This window comes from Nomascus leucogenys, chromosome 2, assembly GCF_006542625.1.
Source record: "Nomascus leucogenys isolate Asia chromosome 2, Asia_NLE_v1, whole genome shotgun sequence".
In the NCBI taxonomy this organism is placed as follows: domain Eukaryota; kingdom Metazoa; phylum Chordata; class Mammalia; order Primates; family Hylobatidae; genus Nomascus; species Nomascus leucogenys.
Window position 1 is genome coordinate 85,124,994 of NC_044382.1, and position 20,597 is coordinate 85,145,590.

A 20,597-nucleotide genomic window follows, 5' to 3' on the forward strand; every position below is an offset into this window, starting at 1 on the left:
AATTATAGCTCATTGTGGCCTGTAACTCCTGGGCTCAAGTGATCCTCCTGCCTCAGCCTCCAGAGTACCTAGGACTACAGATGTGAACCGCCATGCCTGGCTAATATCTATTTCTTTTTTGTTTTGTTTTGAGATGGAGTCTTGCTCTGTCACCCAGGCTGCAGTGCAGTGGCACAATCTCGGCTCACTGTAGCCTCCCCATCCCAGGCTCAGGTGATTCTCCTGCTTCAGCCTCCCAAGTAGCTGGAACTACAGGCATGCATCACTACGCCCAGCTAATTTTGTATTTTTAGTAGATATGGGGTTTCACCATGTTAGCCAGGCTGGTCTCAAACTCCTGATCTCATGACCCACCCACCTTGGCCTCCCAAAGTGCTGGAATTACAGGCATGAGCCACCATGCCTGGCCTATTTCTTAATAGTCCTTCCCCTGGTAAATAAAAACAATCAAACTAGATTTTCTTTAAGATGAAAAGTTTATTTTGCTTTTTGCCTAGAAGCAAAACTAGTGAAAATAAAAATATAAAAATAAATACAATTTACATTAATGAACATTCCACTCAAAGTAAAAATAAGCAAAAAAATGTATATAAATAAAAATCCATCAAAAGCACAAACAGTGTCTGGCACTTGTATAAGAAAAAGCTATGAACACCAAAAAAGAATGTGTAAAACACACGCTTTTATCTTTAAATTAAAAACACACTCAAGTTTCTCATCCTTACTCTAAAGCTAGTTTTAACTTTCTCCAAAACATACTATTTGTTTTAACTAATTTGCATTACACACACAAAAAGTGCACAAAACTTTTAGCATCTTTCTTACTGGAGAGACCCACAATGCTATGAATAAGCTGTATCCTGAGTTTTCAGAATGATAAAGCACAGTTTATCATATTAAGACAATTTTATACTTTGCCTATAAATTTTAAAAAATTGGTAACTTGGACTTTTTTTGACCATCTTCTAATTTTCTGGTTCACTCATTCAATACATGATACATCTGAATAAAGAAAATCAAGTTTACACCCAGGGTGGCTTATTATTTCTGTCTATAGCTGGATGTCAAAGTTAAATTTAAAATGGCACAGAAAATTGGAGAAAACAATCTTCATCTCCATATTCTTAAAAGGATATTAAGAATATATATAGGCTGCATTTTCAAAATACCAGTATCTCTTTAAAATTTAAATTAGATTAAATATACACTGTCCCAATTTTGTGTGAAAAGCACAAAGCCCTTTTTGGAAATGGTATGATAAATTAATAGTGACATTCTCCCTCATGAAGTCATGTTTTCTTGGTAACATTTGTTGGTTGATACTTTTTTTTTTTTTGAGACAGTGTCTCGCTCTGTTAACCAGGCTGGAGTGCAATGGCACAATCTCAGCTCACTGCAACCTCTGCCTCCCAGGTTCAAGCAATTCTCCTGTCTCAGCCTCCCAAGTAGCTGGAACTACAGGCATGTACCACCATGCCTAATTTTTGTATTTTCAGTACAGATGGGGTTTCGCCATGTTTGGTCAGGCTGGTCTCAAACTCCTGACCTCAGGTGATCCACCCGCCTTGGCCTCCCAAAGTGTTGGGATTACAGGCGTGAGCCACCCTGCCCGGCCAGTTGATACTTTTAATGGATATGTTAGTGATAAAAAATCTTAAACATGGGTGTCTTTAAGCAATGCAGAATTTTAACCAGGTAATATTCTTATCCTGAAATCTGGATTTATTATTATATAGCCCTTTATTCTCTCCTAAATCAAGCATGCTAGAAAAAAGACTATGAAGAACAAAACATACAAACTAAATAGAAAATATAACTGCATGCAACATATTATTATGTTACAGAAATGGATGTAATAATGCATTCCCAAGAGCTACATTCAAGAAGATTGTGCTGTCTTCCCCAAATTTGTTACCTGTCACAGAAAGATCTTATAACCTAGTACAAATGTTTCTAACAGTACTGGGGTAACATACATGAAGCCTAACATTTCTGTAAGACAACTAGTTGTTGACCGGAATGTATGCTTCTGACCAAAATGGTGACCCACATTAACTTCTGTAGGTTTTAGTGGACCACAATTGGCTACATCGTTATACTGTAAGTTAAAGAATGTGGACATTGAGCGGTTAATCCAAGTTTTTAAAGTTATAAAATGAGGGAAAGGCATTCTTCTGCAATAATTTCCCTTTGAATCAAATTCAAAAATCACTATGCAGAGATGAATTAAATTTGTTTTAGAACTTATTTATAATTTGTCTTATCTTTTCAATATTCTGTAAAAGTAAACCCAAATGTCCTTGATGTTTACAAAAAGGGTCTCTGTAGACATCTGGGCATATAAAATAAACTTATGTTTGTATAGGTAAGCACAGAGATGATGCAATTACTAAACACTAATTTGTCTTCACCCAAACTTACTATTAAGAGGAAAATAGGGGCGTGGAGCAGGAATTACCAAACTGACCAAATGATCCAGATAAGTGCTCAGCCTTCTGATGTCACTTTGTCTGTGTAAACAGAGTCCAGGGTTAAATAAAGTCTTGGGCAGGGAAAATAACATGAATAATAATCCTTCCCCCCGTTTTATCCTAATGAATGTTGTCTTCTTAAATTGTCGCAACATTTGGCCGCTTTCTTTGGATTTTTCCTGCATATACTCCTAAAAATAGAGCAAAACTAGTATTACTTCTCAATGGGAGGTTTTCTATAATGATACAATTTAATGAGTTTTTACTCTGGAACAAACACTGAGCTAGGCAATATACATTATCATATTTAATCCTTATATGAATCATCCTGAGGTAGAAATTGTTATGACCATTTTAAGGGTAATTAAACTGAGGCATAGGAGAGCACTTGCCTAAGGAACAGAGCTAGAAGTAAGAACTCTGATAACCCAGTTCCACCTGATGTGTTATTTTACTTAACCATTTTGCATGACCACCTCCTACTCTGCTTTGATTAGTGGTTTCTGAATTTCACTATATAAACTCTAGGCAAGCACAAAACATCAAATGAAGAAATGTGTTTTAAAACTGTAAGTCAAAGATCACTTACGATAACATCAGATATTGCAATTTAGGTTTGTAAAACTATAAATAACTAAATGCTTTGCAGCATACTTTAACATTTTAGAATTCTACTTCAGTGTAAGAGTATGATGATATTCTATCATAACAAAAGTTAGTTTTCTATTAATTGCTTAACAAAGGATTTGCCTCCATTTAGAGCAAATCAAAACATAATTTCAAATTTGTTTAAAACATAATTCAGACCATTAAAACTCTAAGCAGGAAAGAGTAATCTTTCAAGAGTGACAGTGGATTCCTGTGTTCAGATTCATAGTTAGCATTTTAACCAGCCAATATCCCAAACTCTCAGTTTATATAAAAGAATACAATTCTGGCTGGACGCGGTGGCTTACACCTGTAATCCCAGAGCTCTGGGAGGCCGAGGTGGGCGGATCACCTGAGGTCAGGCATTCAAGACTAGCCTGGCCAATATGGTAAAACCCCATCTCTACTAAAAATACAAGAAATTAGCTGGGCATGGTGGCATGCGCCTGTAATTCCAGCTACTCGGGAGGCTGAGGCAGGAGAATGGCTTGAACCCGGGAGGTGGAGATTGCAGTGAGCCAAGATCACACCAATGCACTCCAGCCTGGGCAACAGAACGAGACTCTGTCTCAAAAAAAAAAAAAAGAATACAATTATTTAGTTTCTTTCAATTGTCTAAATATGCACTCATGTATAAGTAAATCTTTAGAAAACAACAGCAACAGACTTTTGTACTTGTTTAGATACATATTAATTCAAGGGTTAAGTTCATTTGTATTAATAATTATGTTGCAATGCAATTAAATCTCAATAGTTCAAAATAATGAACTTCATTGTATGTTACTAACTTCAATGACTGACTATACATCCTTTATACTGTTGAGTATTGCTGAATAAAAACAGTACTTGCTATTTTGCTTGTAAGTTCACAAGTGACAAATAGTGGAGATGAAATGCATGAGAAAAGAACATGGAGAGTAGTCACTGTGGCAAATTGATATCAGGCAAAACAATACTAATTCCTCAATGATTTTCCAACTTGCTAAGTTTCAGTGCAATATAGAATACTAACATGAGAAAAACAGAAAATGTCTTAAAATTCCACAGGTCTGGTGTTTGCTCTGAGTCCTTTCAAATGGTTATCTTTCAAACTAGCTTATTCTGACTGCCTCTGGAGTAAACAGTATCTTCAGCTATGTAATCCTTTAAGACAATTCCATTAACTGTCACTCACAATGATTTCCAAAGATGACCTTTTAAATTATCCTATATATGTGTGACACTATGAATTACATTCACTACCTACATACAAAAGGTCAGCCATCATTTCAAAGTTACAATCAATAGCTTGTTCCCTCCTAATTTGAAGGAAATCGCTTAGTAATAAAAGCTCTAAAATTTGCCTAATTGTATATTAATGGAAAGATTAAAATTGATTAAAGGTTTAATCTTCAATGCCTGGTGATTAATTTAGGTTTCTTGTAAATGTCTAGAAAGCAGTATAGTTAAAGCACAACATTTGGAAAGTATTCTTAAATGGATCACATAATTTTTAAGTGAGCTTAATCAAAGTGTCTTAACAAAGATACCTAAAAAATATTAAAGCATTTGGTTAAGAGCTTTGAATTAGCTCAAGAATGAGTTTGTCTTCTTGCCACCATAAACAGAATTTTAAAATACAGTGTTTAGTTTAGCTCTTAATCCTCAAATAATGAACATAAGGAGAGATTTAGCTCAAGCTTTGGACTGAGCAAAATATGAAGCCCTCCTCCCACTGGCATATTCACATGTGATCTTACAGTCCGAGGGAGAAAGTTTTATCCCCTTATGTGCAGATACACTTCCCCAAGCTGAACAGACAATGCACAGACTTAGCACCAGAGATGATCATTATCTTTTATTCATTAAATAAAAAGGTTTTCTGAATTAAGCATGGCAAATTCTACAATTTTTTCAGAATGAAAAATACATGGTGCTTTCCATAGAAATATTATGGAAATGAAGACTGGAATCACACTTAGTTACTAAGACTTCCTGACTGCCATACAATGCAAAGACCAAAGAACACTAATAAGATGACTGTGAATATGCCAAAATTATGGTGGCAAGGAAAGACAATCTATTCCACTTCTGTGGCCTGAGTTATGGGGCAGCTTGTGCACTTCCTTCTATTGAATGGGCTTCAGGAATTTATTTTCTACAAACCTGAAACAGGCACTCTGTTAGGCACTCTGCTCTTTGAAGGCTTCTGTCTATTTTGCACAACCCCCTTCACTGTTGTCTTAGGGGTTCTAATTGAATATAAAAAAATTAATAAGTCACTGGCATTAAGGTCTAAATGTTCAAAATTCAAAGAAAGCAATCACATTGCATCAACTGTCCAAAGCACAAATAAGCTTGAAAAGAACTGAAGTCTCATGCATGCGCACAGTAAGGAAAGCTAAACTCTGGCTTCAGCAGGAGACTATAAGCATGAGTCATACTCTGTTGGAGAATCACTTCGGTGATGCTGAACTTACTATATGGATATTTAAAATACTTTATGAGTAAAATGGTATGAAATGAAAAGTCAAAACATGCCAACATAAGACAGTAATAAGAATACACAACAGTACACCAAGAGGGTTACATTTGAAGACAAAACTTTAAAATATCTTTCCCAATGCTATAAAGAAAAGAAATCCCATTGAAAAACCATTATCCTTTACGTAAAGAACACTAGATTTATTTTTCCCTCTCAAATCTAATCTTGGTTTCCGTAGTTTTCAATACCCGTGTGTGGCATTCTTACCCTTGTCTACTAAGTAGCCTATGACCAGGTGCATTCTGTCCTTGGTTTGGCTGAAGGACTCTGTTGACAAATTAAATAAAAAATTAAAAGGTTAAACTCCATTTTTTCCCATTTTCTTTCAACGGATGAAAGATGATGACCGTAAGGTAAAGGTCAACTATGCAATAATATGGCCTATATATTACCACAAAGCAGAGCAAATCGACTAAAGCATATTAATATGATACTTACATTTTGCTCACTAAGAGTCCAAACCTTAGGTTTTTATCAGCAAAGAAATGTCCAACATATAGACTAACCCTTGTGCTTTTAGATAATTTTCTTATACATATGCTTTACAAAAGCTAACTTTTCCCTTCAAACCAGTGAGAGAAGAAAGTATAGCTCTCATTTTACAGGAGTAAAAAACAGGTCAGAAATATTAAAGTTCGCTTTTTAGTTTTATTTTTTATTTATTTATTTTTTTTGAGATGGGTCTTACTATGTTACCCATACTGGTTTGAATTTCTGGGCTTAAACTATCCTCCTGCCTCAGCCTCCTGAGTACCTGGGACCATAAGAGCATGCCACTGTGCCCATCTTAAGTTAGCTTTTTTTTGAGACGGAGTCTTGCTCTGTCACCCAGGATGGAGTACAGTGGTGCAGTCTTGGCTCACTGCAACCTCCGCCTCGCTAAGCAATTCTCCTGCCTCAGCCTCCTGAGTAGCTGAGATTACAGGCATGCGCCATCATACCCGGCTTTTTGTATCTTTTATTTTTGTATTTTTAGTAGAGACAGGGTTTCACCATCTTGGCCAGGCTGGTCTTGAACTCCTCACCTCGTGATCCACCCGCCTCACCCTCCCAGAGTGCTAGGATAACAGGCATGAGCCACTGCTCCCGGCCCAGCTTAAGTTAGCTTTCTGAGGTTTTTAAATAAGTATCAAATATCCTCTGGACTGTGTAACTGAACTCAAGACATATCACGCTCAAAATTTCTACCACAGATAGCATGTCCTACAAAAGCTCCAGGCACATCTGGTCTGACATGTGACCAGGTATATGGCCAGGTATTGGTATGAATCTTGAGCCTGAGGACCACCCCCGACCCAATTCAGCAAGAAGTGTTCTATTGATGTCAAGTAGAACAAAGTCAACAAAAATGAAGTTTGGGATTTAAATTTTAATTTTTTAATTTTTTTTTTTTTTTGAAACAGAGTTTCACTCTTGTTGCCCAGGCTGGAGTGCAATGGCGCAATCTTGGCTCACTGCAACCTCTGCCTCCTGGGTTCAAGTGATTCTCCTGCCTCGGCCTCTTGAGTAGCTGGGATTACAGGCATGTGCCACCACGCCCAGCTAATTTTGTATTTTTAGTCGAGATGGGGTTTTTTCCATGTTGGTCAGGCTGGTCTCAAACTCCCGACCTCAGGTGATCCATCCGTCTTGGCCTCCCAAAGTGCTGGGATTACAGGCATGAGCCACCGTGCCCAGCCAATTTTTTTTTTCTATAAAAAACAAAAAGCCTCTCATTAAGTGATTTTTCTCACCTTGTTTCAGAAGGATTTTGTTTAACCAGAAATTTCTTATTTGGCATTCCCATTTCAGCAGCTCTAACACAATATAAAAATAAGGACATAATGTATTTAGAGAAGGGAAGAAAACATGCTTACAAATGTAATACAGGATGACAGAAACATCATCATTTAGAAGCTAGTGTACTACTGGAAGACCTGTACTAAGCATATTAAAGACTGCATTCAAGAACGAAGAATTTTTTTAAAAAGTTATTAAGATATTTTTCCCATTAAGTCTTTATTCCCAAGAAACCTTTAGGACATCAGAAAAGGAATATATTTAGGCACTGAATATAAAGATTAACTGTTTTTAAGATTGATCAGCTATCAGTTATATGAGTTGAATGTTGTCAAATTTAGTAAATAAATTCATCTAAGATGAATGAGATTTTAGCACCTGATTTTAATAAATTTCTTTATATAAAGGGGATTTCTATCAGCTCAACTGCAGAAAAATTAACTCTATTTCTAAATTTATGCAAGTAGACCAACAGATGACTAAAATTAATTGGTTTGATAACTAACATGACATGATACAAAAAACTTACTTCATGTATTTCTTCCTATCAAGAGACTTCTGTGTTGCAGCTGAAAGAGCCACTCGTGGACTTTTCATTTTATCCTTTAATAGACAAAAGTAATGTCAAACCCTACTGGAACCAATTAATACCACTATATTATAATACAGAATGATCCCAAATTGCCTGGCAAAGTTTCTCTCTACTAACATTTTTAATTTAGTTAAATCATCTTGTTTTGTATTTTTGAATCAGTCTAATTCTAAGAATTAAATAATTAGAATTATGTAAATTTTGCTTGCTTGCCAATCACACTAAGATAATTGATTCAAATCACAAACTCTGATATACTTCAAATTAACTTGGAGCCTGTTTTCTAACTCAGATTTCAAAAAAAGCAAAACCCACATTATAATTGAATTCAAGGAAATTCAATTAGGAGCAGCTGATAGATTGTATAAGCCATCTGAGCAAAACATTCAAAGCTTCAACTCTAAAATCCAATCAGAAAACAGTATGTAATTCTTAAATGATGTAATTCTTTTAAATCTGTCTACAGATTTAAATGTTGCTAGTAATTCCAGGAATTACTTGTGCTTAAGAATTATCAGAAGGGTGCTGAAGTCAACCAAAACTGACATTTAGTATCAATTACCCTAAACCCAGAAGAACTCTATTCATTAGAAATCATATAACATACCATTTGCCTGAGCATTTTCTCTTTGCGAACTTCTCGATCATGATGTAGAATAGACATTCTTTCAGCTGCATCCATTACAAAGAATATGTCATGAATACCATACAGGGCAGCTCGCAACTAGGCACAAGAGAAGAAAATATTGTATACATTTAAAAGATGAGGTTAGAGTTCAGGAATACTATATACCATGTACACTTATTTATAGAAAAAGATTAAAATAGTTTTCATTGAAACCTATTTTCAGTGATTAAATAAAAAAGGAGAAATATAATATGTCCATGTCTTAAAAGCCTTCAGGATCCATGTATTTACCTGAGCTAACACTCTTTCCTGAAGTGAAGCATCTTGAGCTGAAACAATGCCTCTCTTTAACGGTGCTTCTGACTGAAAACTTCTTATGAATTCCATAGTATCCTGAAAAAAGAAATGCTCCTTCAAAAACATTTTTCTAGAAAGATTTGTGATCACTGGAGTTTCCTTTTTTTTTTTTCTCAGTCAATCCAAAATTACAGTCTTTCCTCAGTATCTATGGGGGTCTGGTTCCAGGAATCCCTCAGATCCCAAAATCCAAGGATGCTGGAGTCCCTTATATAAAATAGTTATCTGCATATAACCTAAGCACATCTCCCATATACTTTAAATCATCTCTAGATTAGTTAAAATACCTAATAAATGTACATGCTATGTAAATAGTTGTTACATTGTTTAGGAAATAATGACAAGGAAAAAAAAATCTGTACATGTTCAGTACAGACACAACCATCATTTGTTTTTTCTGAATTATTTTTGATCCATGGTTGGTTGAATCCACAGATGTGGAACCCAGAGATAGAGGACCAACTGTACTAAGAACATAAATAAAACTATTACTTATTAGAAGTCAAACAGCACTCACTTTCAAGCAAGTCAAAAACACACAAACTGCTTCATTTACATGTTATTCATAATATTATCTAAGAAAGATTAACAATTATCAGGGGAACCAGCCCCCAATATTTCAACATAGATTCTTTCTATTTTTCATAAGTGTCAGCCGGATGAGAAATAAAGAGAAAGAGTACAAAGAGAGGAATTTTATTGCTGGGCCTCTGGGGGTGACATCACATATCGGTAAGACCGTGATGCCCACCTGAGCCTTAAAGCCAGCAAGTTTTATTAAGAACTTCAAAAGGGGAGGGGGTGCAAGAACAGGGAGTAGGTCACAAAGATCACATGCTTCAAAGGGCAAAAAGGAGAACAAAGATCACATGCTTCTGAGGAAACAGGACAAGGGCAAAATCAGAACTACTGATAAGGGTCTATGTTCAGCTGTGCACGTATTGTCTTGATAAACATCTTAAACAAAAGGAAACAGGGTTCGAGAGCAGAGAACTGGTCCAACCACAAATTTACCAGGGTGGAGTTTCCCAATCCTAGTAAGCCTGAGGGTACTGCAGGAGACCAGGGCATATTTCAGTCCTTATCTCAACCACATAAGACAGACACTCCCAGAGCGGCCATTTACATACCTCCCCCCAGGAATGCATTCCTTCCCCAGGTTATTAATTATTAATATTCCTTGCTAGGAAAAGAATTTAGCGATATCTTCCCTACTTGCACGTCCATTTATAGGCTCTCTGCAAGAAGAAAAATATGGCTCTATTTTGCCTGACCTCGCAGGCAGTCAGACCTTATGGTTGTCTTCCCTTGTTCCCTGAAAATCGCTGTTATTCTGTTCTTTTTCAAGTTGCACTGATTTCATATTGTTCAAAAACACATGTTTTGCAATCAATTTGTAGAGTTAACACAATAGTGGTCCTGAGGTGATGTACATCCTCAGCTTATGAAGATAACAGGATTAAGAGATTAAAGACAGGCATAAGAAATTATAAAAGTATTAATTTTGGGAACTGATAAATGTCTATATTAAAATGAAATCTTCACAATTTATGTTCAGTGATTGAAGACAGGCATAAGAAATTATAAAAGTATTTGGGAACTGATATATGTCCATATTAAAATGAAATCTTCACAATTCATATTCCTCTGCTGCGGCTCCGGCTGGTCCCTCCGGTTGGGGTCCCTGACTTCCCGAAACAAACAATCAGACTTCTAAAACTGCCTAGATTACAATGATTAAAAAGCGTTTAAGTTCTGAACTACTCTGTTAGCTCAGCTATCATAAGACTGATAGAAACTAAGACAGAAGCGAAATACAAATGATTTACAGGAATCTTACTTTTACAGTTTGTCGAAGTTGCTTCAGCTTATCTGTCTGCATAAGTCTACGAGTAAGAAATCCTTTTGCCACCGCAGTTATTTTGTTAAATTTTGCTTGTATTTCTGGACTAAAAACCTAGGAGAAAGAAGACAGACACAATGTTTATTGGTGTTCATTTATACAGTCTAAGATAATATAGCTCTTAAGAAAAGATAAATAGATAGATGGCATGTATCATTAAGTTTACTCACTTGAGACCATCTAGTTTTGGCTCTTCCAAAAGGCCTTGTTACTGAGAGTTTGGTCAAGCCACTAGTTGATGATCCCCAGAGGTAGAATGGTGCTTCGTTTGCAGAAACAAAGCTATATTGCAGGGCAGAATTTGTGAAACCTAGAGAAACATACATATAGTATTATACTTGATGTCATATAATTAGAATACGAAGAACATCCCAATAAACACTTGTGACACTCATTAAGAATAACAACTGCCTCCAAAACTGACCCACCTGCTGACTTAAAATATTTATGGACTTTAAAGCTTACATACCAGATGGATCTTTTCAACACAAACAGCATCTCAGGATAATTGAGATATGAAGATAAGCTATTTAAAGGGACTAGGGAATTAGAGGTAATTCAAGATCACTCAGGAGAGAGCATTCACTTGAAGTATATCACCTGCTGCATGCATGATCAGACTGGACTCTGAGCCAAATTTCCTGATCTTTTCCTAGCAAAGGTAATCTTTGCTCACAAACATCTGCTCACAAGTCTTTGATCTCCTATCATGTCATTTTTCACTGGTTACTAAGCAGCTGGCAAAGAGGGTTGGACATGGAATCATTTGAAAACAGGAGATATAATCTTACAGTGTGCCAAATAAATATCTTACTGTAGGATCATTTTCCCAAATGTAAAAGGATTTTTAAATATTTACCAGAACTATTTGAATTTGAAGTATGGAGTGAGTCCGCTTGAGACAGCATTGTTTCCAGCAAACTAGAGTCACTTATTTTTCTCCATTCTAATTCCACCGCATTGTTAATGTCCAACTCAGAGGCTTCTGCTGTCATTGCCTTCTTCTGTTTTAACATTTTCTCCTGCTCTTCTATTTCCTATACATGAACAGTTTATTGTAACATGCTAAACCTTTTAATTATGTCCCAAAATGATATCATTTTAGGCTTAGCCAAAAGTACATGTAATTACCAGCAATTATTATTTATTTCAAGTTTTTCTTCCTCAAATTATCCTTCCTTCCTTCTCCCTTCCCTCCCTCCTTTTTCTTTTCTTTTCTTTTTTCTTTTCCTTCCTTCCTTCCTTTCTCTCTCTCTCTCTCTCCCTCTCTCCCTCCTCTTTCTTGTTTCAGGAAACAGAATCTCGCTCTGTCCCCCAGGCTGGAGTGCAGTGGCACGATCTCGGTTCACTGCAATCTCCACCTCGCGGGTTCAAGTGATTGTCCTGCCTCAGTTTCCCAAGTAGCTGGGACTACAGGTGTGCACCACTATTTTGTATTTTTTAGTAGAGATGGGATTTCACTATATGTTGGCCAGGCTGGTCTCAAACTCCTGACCTCAGGTGATCCACCCACCTCAGCCTCCCAAAGTGCTGGGATTACAGGCGTGAGCCACCACGCCCAGGCTATAATTTAATATGTGATAATGTATAAATTATTAATTATAATATTATAACAAGTGTCGTTCTTTTTTTTTTCTTTTTATAGAGACAGGGTCTCCCTCTGTTGCCCAGGCTGGAGTGCAGTGGCTACACAAAGGCGAAATCATAGCTCACTGCAGCCTTGAATTTCTGGGCTCAAGCAATCCTCCCACCTCAGCCTCCTGCATAGCTGGGACTACAGGCTCATGATACCATGCCCAGCACGAGTGTCATTTTTATGATATAACTCCTGTGGAATGTGTACTTTAGCACCTATTTATAAAATACCTTTTTAAAATATTAAGCTTTAAATCAAGGATTCAATAAAATATTCTCGATAAATTATGCAATTACTTTTAGATAAGGATCTAAATATCAAACTTCATATTTTGACAAAAAATACCATTCACGTATCAAAATGACTCCCTTACCTTAAGATATATGGAGGAAAAAATTACAAGTATTCTATACATGACCAAAATTCACAGGTATCCTTGGCTAAATTTCACTTACCAGTTGTATCTCCCTCCACATTCCTCACCTTTTGCAGTCTTTCTTGTTCCCTTTCCTGCTCAGCTATGAGTAGTGATAGCTGCTGGGCGTGCTGTTCTTCTAGTCTCTTCCGCATTTCTTCAAAAGCTAACATCTTGCTTTTTAGTAACTCCTCGCTTTCTGAAAAGAAACATGTTTCCTCAATTTAGAAAATTCACTACAAGTCTAATATCTGATATTTTATACCATCAATTTAAATTATCCTTCTGACAAGAGAGTATTCCTGGATCTGACATAATACAATCAAGATATAGCTGGGTCTCTACTTCGAACCACACTCCTTTTATTTCATGCTACTCAATAAAGTAAGACCTGTATTGCATCACCTTTTCCACCCCTTTTATTTCATGCTACTCAATAAAGTAAGACCTGTATTGCATTACTTTTACCCACTCATTCAGCAGATCCCATCCTGATCTGAAATGACAGACCCAGGACTATATATTCAGACAAGATTCTCCTGACTCTACTTAACTTTCAGATGTGGTCCTCCACTGCATCCTATCACCATTTGTTTTTTTGACACTTGTCCTCCAGGATCTCTGGTATTGTAGCTTGTAGTTTTGCCTTGTTTTGATTTTCAAAGAAAGTGTTTCCTTGATGGTATAAAGCTTTCTCAGCTTGAGGTTTCAAAAAGGACTGGACATTAAAATTCCAGATATTTTAGTTACTAACTAAGAGAAAACATTATGACAATACAAGCTTCCTAAATAGAATGTGGTAAGATATGTTGAAATGTACAAATACCAAGTATGGGCCAGGTGTGGTGGCTCATGTCTGTAATCCCAGTACTTTGGGAGGCCAAGGCAGGTGGATCAATTGAGGTCAGGAATTCGAGACCAGCATGACCAACATGGTGAAACCCGATCTCTACTAAAAAAATACAAGCACATGCCTGTAATCTCAGCTACTTGGGAGGCTGAGGCAGGAGAATCGCTTGAACCTGGGAGGCGGAGGTTGCAGTGAGCTGAGATCGCACCATTGCACTCCAGCCTGGGCAACAAGAGTGAAACTCCATCTCAAAAGAAATTTCCACTCTGTTGGTCTTATGTACTCCTGATATTCACTGAGGCAGCCTCTTACCTTGCTATGCTGTCTACTTGGAGGATCCAAGTTGGCTCCCCAGGTAACAGTGGTTGTTTTTATTAGAGCTCTTACAAAGTTGCACAGGATGGGCCAGGGCTGGTGGCTCAAACCTGTAATCCCAGCACTTTGGGAGGCCAAGGAGGGCTAATCACTTGAGCCTAGGAGTTCAAGACCAGCCTGGCCAACATGGTGAAACCCTGTCTCCACAAAAAATATAACAGTTAGCTGGGCGTGGTGGCGCATGCCTGTAAATCTCAGCTACTTGGAAGGCTGAGGCAAGAGAATCGCTTGAACCCAGGCCTGCAGTGAACTGAGATCGCACCACAGCAAACCAGCCTGGGTGACAGAGCAAGACCCTGTCTCAAAAAAAAAAATTTAAAAAAAAATAAAGTTGCACAAGTTTTAAGCAGTCTGACCCAACCCTGTATTTCCCATAAGCCCTAAGAGCTTAATTTACTTGATTTGTATGTCTTCTGTATCAGTAATAAAGAATTATCAACCATGACAACAAAGTAAGGGGTAATGAAGGAGAAAAACGTGCTTTAATAAATTGCTGTTAATGGATACAACAGAAAAAAACTGAAATAATTTTTATTAAGAACCTTTATTATTATTATTATTATTATTATTTTTTGAGACGGAATCTGGCTCTGTCACCCAGGCTGGAGTACAATGGTGCAATCTCGGCTCACTGCAACCTCTGCCTCCTGGGTTCATCCAATTCTCCTGCCTCAGCCTCCCAAGTAGCTGGGATTAAAGATGTGCACAATTACGCCCAGCTAATTTTTGTATTTTTAGTAGAGACGGGGTTTCTCCATGTTTGTCAGGTTGGTCTCGAACTCCTGACCTCAAGTGATCCACCCACCTCGGCCTCCCAAAGTGCTGCGATTACAGGCGTGAGCAACCGCGCCGGCCTAAAGAACCATTCTTGAACCACCTACTCAGAGCCTTATTTCTGATACTTTGTCTAATAATTTGATGTTAAAGTGTTTACTGAAGGGCCAATTACATGAAGCTCATACTACAAATGAAAAAGCAAATTGAAATAAACATTAGAAACTATAGTCCAAAAGAAAGACCTCATAGCAATACAGTGAATTAAAACTGTAAGTGATGTTTCAGGCAAGACTGTTTGGGGCTGGGTGCAGTGGCCACGCCTGTAATTCCAGCACTTTCGGAGGCTGAGGCAGGTGGATCGCTTGAGGCCAGGAGCTTGAGAGCAGCCTGGCCAACATGGCGAAACCACATCTCTACTAAAAATATAAAAATTAGCCAGGCCAGGTGGTACGCACCTGTAATCCCAGCTACTCTGGAGGCTGAGGCACGAAAATCAATTGAACCCAGGAAGCAGAGGTTGCAATGAGGTGAGAACCCGCCACTGCACTGCAGCCTAGCGACAGAGCAAGACTGTCTCAAAAAAAAAAAAAAAAAAAAGAACTGTTTCCTCCAATTATTAATATTCTCAATAATACCAAGTGGACTATGAATGCTTCATCATTTAAATAAGAAGATCCATCCAGGCATGGTGGCTCATGCCTGTAATCCCAGCTACTCAGAAGGCTGAGGCATGAGAATTGCCTGGACCGGGAGGTGGAGGTTGCAGTTAGCCAAGGTTGTGCCACTGCACTCCAGCCTGGGCAACAGTGCCAGACTGTCTCAAAAAAGAAAATCCTGGGTGCCATGGCTCACGCCTGTAATCCCACAGTTTTGGAAGGCTGAGACGGGAGGCTCACCTGAGCTCACGAGTTTGAGACCAGCCTGGGCAATATGCCGGAAACCCCATCTCTACAGTACAAAAAATACAAAAATCAGCCGGGCATGGTGGCATGAGCCTGTAGTCCCAGCTACTTGGGAGGATGAGGTGAGAGGATGGCTTGAGCCCAGGAGGCGGAGGCTGCAGTGAGCTGAAGTCATGCCACTTCACTCCAAACTGGGGTGATAGAGCCAGACCTTGTCTCAAGAAAATCCTTAAGAAAGCCTATCAAATGGCAATAAACTGTAGCTGACTATATGCTTTCTAATAAGATAAATAAAATTAAGTGCCCATATGAATAAAGACCATTTTTTCCCAAAAATGTCAATTAAGAGTATTAAAATAAAGGTATTATCTGCATAGAAGGTATCAAACACTTCAAAGATTCCTTACCTTTGGAACTAGTTCCTAACATTTTATTCTTGTTAACGAAGACAGATCCCTTAGGGTATCTTTTTTCTGGCAAATGTTGCCTTTCTTGTTCAGTTATTCCACTGGTTATGACATAAGGGCAGTTTTCTTTTTGCAAACCATCAATATCTAAATCAAGTCTCCGTTTAACTTTCTCAAAACTGTTATCCAAAAATTGTTCATTTCCACAGGACACCGTAGGTGTGTCCATCTGCTGTCTCGTATTCTGGTTTTGCATCAATAAAGGAGAAGGGTTTTTTACATCATAAGATTTATTCAGTTCCGTTTGCAAACTGCAGTTTTTCTCTAACATACTGGCTGGCTTGAGTCCACTCACAGTTCCAAAGTTTGGACTTGCTATACACTGACTGCTGGCATATGGTTCATGCAGCTTTGGCATCGCAGCACAGGTACTGTTCATTACGTGTGCGCCTCTCTCATCGGATGTTAACTGACCTTCCACAGTAACAAGTCCATGAATAACTTTATTTTCTAAATGATTTCCTGAAGATTGACATACCTGATTTGATTTACCTAAAACCACATCTTCTTTGACTTCAGATGTATTTTTGCCCACATAAACCTTGCTTGAACAAACTCCTGCTAAATCAGTTGGTAACTTTGGCACAATTTCGGGCACATTTGTGTTTTCATCAGTATCTTGAACAATTAAGTCCATTGCCTGTTCTTTTCCTTTAGGGCTTAATTCACAGGCATTTATTGGGTTATTTATAAGTATATGACATGCTGATGATGTCCTGGAACGTCTTCGGTGCATTTTAGGACTCATACTTGGCTCTGGACTAGGTAATTTGGCATAGGAACCTGTAAGACTTTTGATAACATTATTTTCAGTAACAAAAGTGGGAATAACTTTAAAATCAGAATTAGACTCTAGAACAGTGGGATGGCCAGTTCGCATAGGTATGTCCACTTTTGAAAAGCTAGCTAAAACTGGCATACTCATGCTGCTTGCTTGAGTGGAAGCACCTTGGAGAAGAACATTTGATTTATTAAGGCTTGGTTTGTCAGGAATAACTGAGACACAGTGTTTGCCTGTCAACTGGGCCTTCTCTTTTACACAGTCAGCCACTTTAACAGCATCATGTTCTTTGTCTAAATGACTCTCATTAACAATTCTGTTCATAGTACCTCTCAGACTGCATCTAGATTGTTCCCTTTCTATATATTCCTTTGACTTTTTCATCAGATTCTGAAGACTCATTACATAGGGATCTGGGGTGACTTCTGCCAAAAGTGGTAGATCCTGTTGTTCATTTACTGAGGAGAGACCATCAGAAATAAGAGTTTCTTGTGGGGTTGCTGAAGAGGTCTTTGGAAAAGCTTCATTTTCTACATGACTAATATTGGAACTATCACATTGCTTCGGAGAATTAAATCCTTCTGAATCTCTAGGTAAGTCTATTCCATTAGTTTTACATTGGTCCTCATTATCCAATGGCAAAATCCCAGCTATCTTATCAAGCTTTGCTGCAGTAGAGTGTTCAGTATGGCTTGGAAAGCTATTTGGAAATGTAGCAGGAACATTCAAGTTTCTGACTTCTGAATTAGAGTAAACTGTTTCCATCTCCCACTGATCAAAATCACTAGCATTAGGTGCTTTTCTAACCTGAAACAGGAAATTTAAAAATTAATATTTCCTCATTGCACAAAAAGTCTCTGATTTCACTGTTTTCTAAAATAAAAGTGAAATTGAAGATTCAGAATTCTGACATTTCAAAACATAAAGAAAAACTAAGATGACAGGTTTCTACGGTATCCTGTATCACAGGGGGTTCAAATTATTATTGAAAAAATGCCTACTGGTCATCCTGCCTAAGTTATTAAAAGAGTTATAAAAGAGTTATAAAAAGAAACATCTAATCTGATACAAATATGAACATATATGTGTATACACACACAGATATATTCATATATCCATGTGCAATTTAATTTTAGAATAGAAGCACTTACATTTCTTCTAGTCATATGTTATTAACATAACCAACTGTTCTTCCTAGGATAGCTATCATCCAAGGTTAATAATATATGCAATAAACAGCAAACAATGAAATGTCTTACTTAAACGATTCCCTCTCTAACAAAGACTAACTTGTCCAGGACGTTGATTAAGCAAAAATGATTCAGTAATAAGACTCCTGCACCCACATGCTTACTCCAAAGTTTAACTAAAATCCCTCCATAAAATGAGGCAAGTTTGTAGTAAACAATAGCCCAGCCATGCAGCTTAAATTATTTAGAAATAAGAAATATTTCAACTTAAAACTCAATTCATTAAAACAAAATTCAATTCGATTAATTGATGCTTAGTTAAAACAGCAACTTGTTAATGAGTTTCGGAACAGCCAAAATAGGTAAACATCTGGTGCATAAGGATGAGAACAACTATATATACGAGAAAAAAAAATGTAAAATATATGTAAAGCCGGGTGAGATGGCTCATGCCTGTAATCTCAGCACTTTGGGCGGCCAAGGCAGGTGAACTGCTTGAGGCTAGGAGTTCGAGACCAGCCTGGCCAACATGGCAAAAACCTCATCTCTACAAAAAATACAAAAATTGGCCAGGCATGGTGGCAGGCACCTGTAATCCCAACTACTCAGGAGGCTGAGGCAGGAGAATCACTTGAACCCAGGTGGCGGAGGTTGCAGTGAGCTGAGATCACATCACTGTACTCCATCCTGGGTGACAGAGTGAGACTCTGTCTGAAAAATAAATAAATAAATGAATGAATGAATGAATGTAAAAATAGATATTTTGTATCTAAATAATCCAACTTTGCAAAAGAATAAAAAGAGAACTAGGATAGTTTCTAAAGGTAATTATACATCCGTATATTAAACTGGCAAAAATCATTGTATTATCATATGAATACAGACATCAAAACCCTGAATATTGGCCGGGCATGGTGGCTCACGCCTGTAATCCCGGCACTTTGGGAGGCCAAGGCGGGCGGATCATGAGGTCAGGAGATCGAGATCATCCTGGCTAACACAGTGAAACTCCATCTCTACTAAAAATACAAAAAATTAGCTGGGCTTGGTGGTGGGCGCCTGTAGTCCCAGCTACTCAGGAGGCTGAAGCAAGAGAATAGCATGAACCCAGGAGGCGAAGCTTGCAGTGAGCCGAGATTGCGTCACTGCACTCCAGCCTGGGCGACAGAGCGAGACGACGTCTCAAAAAAAAGTCTGAATATTACAATATTTTTTGGTTGTTTTGAATGTGCTTGTTTTTTTCTAGACCACATGGCTCTCCTGTTTTACCTTACAAATCCCAAGACAGGTAATGGTTTCCAGGTACTATGCAATACATAGTACAATAAGACATACTTAGTCACAACCTCAGAAACAAAATAAAACAAAAAAGATGCAAAAAGCTTTCCAGGTACTATGCAATCAACAGTACAAGACATAATTAGTCACAGCCTCAGGACCAAAATAAAACAAAAAGGATGCATATTTATGAAATCCATGAACATGTTCACAGGTTTAAGTAAAACAGATGATTTCCTTATATAAAATATTTCACATTTGTGATATTCGGAAGCTATGTTGTTTATACGTCACTAAAACGAGCCTTTAGTTAGACAAGTTAAATAACAACAAGAAAAAAATCTATCATAGAATCTTAGGTTTTACAGGTGAAGCAGAAATCTAATTGTATTATATAAAATTTTCCTATCTGAATAATTAATTCATTACAGTTCAACATTATACATGCTCTTTTAACAATTTTATTAGTAGTATATTTTATCTTCCCTCAATGGACCAAGAATATATGCCATTTTTATTTCAATCACAGGAAATATCTAGTAAGTAAAAAACTCACCTCTTAATGTTAAATTAGTGCTACTCAATACATATTTTTAAACTTAATATGGACAGTAATTATAATCTGCAAAATGAAATCTACTACCCACACACTATATACTACTGTGAAAGGGAAATAAAATCTCAGGACCCTAAACTTAACTATGTCAAATGAGAGTCACTATGACTCTCATTAACAATTCTCTTAATACTACCTCTCAGACTGCGTCTAGATTGTTCTCTTTCTATATATTCCTTTGACTTTTTCATCAGATTCTGAAGACTCATTACATAGGGGTTTCGAGTAACTGAAATGGAAAATCACATGTCAAAGGAAAAAGTAAAGCTTAGGAACTGAGTCACACAAAAACTGCCTTCCTTTTATTCCTAAACAGATAGCTGCAAAATAGAAGGCCACCTATCTACCCAGGTAGACTCTCTTGCAAATTGCTCATGAGGAAATTCCTCGTAGGCCCCAAAATCTTTA

The 20,597-nt window shown here is 37.4% G+C and overlaps 1 protein-coding gene across 3 annotated transcripts in view; it reads right to left on the reverse strand.

Annotated features, from left to right (window-relative positions):
- Positions 1-457: 457 nt before the first annotated feature.
- Positions 458-20,597, reverse strand: part of CCP110 (centriolar coiled-coil protein 110) — a 30,217-nt gene continuing 10,077 nt past the window's right edge. Inside the window, exons 4-15 of one of the 3 annotated variants that reach the window (XM_003261485.2) lie at positions 16,265-17,912; positions 13,022-13,152; positions 11,762-11,939; positions 11,073-11,212; positions 10,840-10,956; positions 8,934-9,035; positions 8,622-8,738; positions 7,952-8,025; positions 7,377-7,439; positions 5,851-5,910; positions 5,265-5,350; positions 458-2,662 (exon numbers count right to left, since the gene is read on the reverse strand). In XM_003261485.2, coding sequence (XP_003261533.2) covers positions 2,610-2,662; positions 5,265-5,350; positions 5,851-5,910; positions 7,377-7,439; positions 7,952-8,025; positions 8,622-8,738; positions 8,934-9,035; positions 10,840-10,956; positions 11,073-11,212; positions 11,762-11,939; positions 13,022-13,152; positions 16,265-17,912 — 2,769 coding nt within the window. In that variant the 3' untranslated portion in view covers positions 458-2,609. The remainder of the gene's footprint in view (positions 2,663-5,264; positions 5,351-5,850; positions 5,911-7,376; positions 7,440-7,951; positions 8,026-8,621; positions 8,739-8,933; positions 9,036-10,839; positions 10,957-11,072; positions 11,213-11,761; positions 11,940-13,021; positions 13,153-16,264; positions 17,913-20,597) is intronic. The other 2 variants (XM_030800222.1, XM_030800226.1) reach the window with 2 other exon arrangements.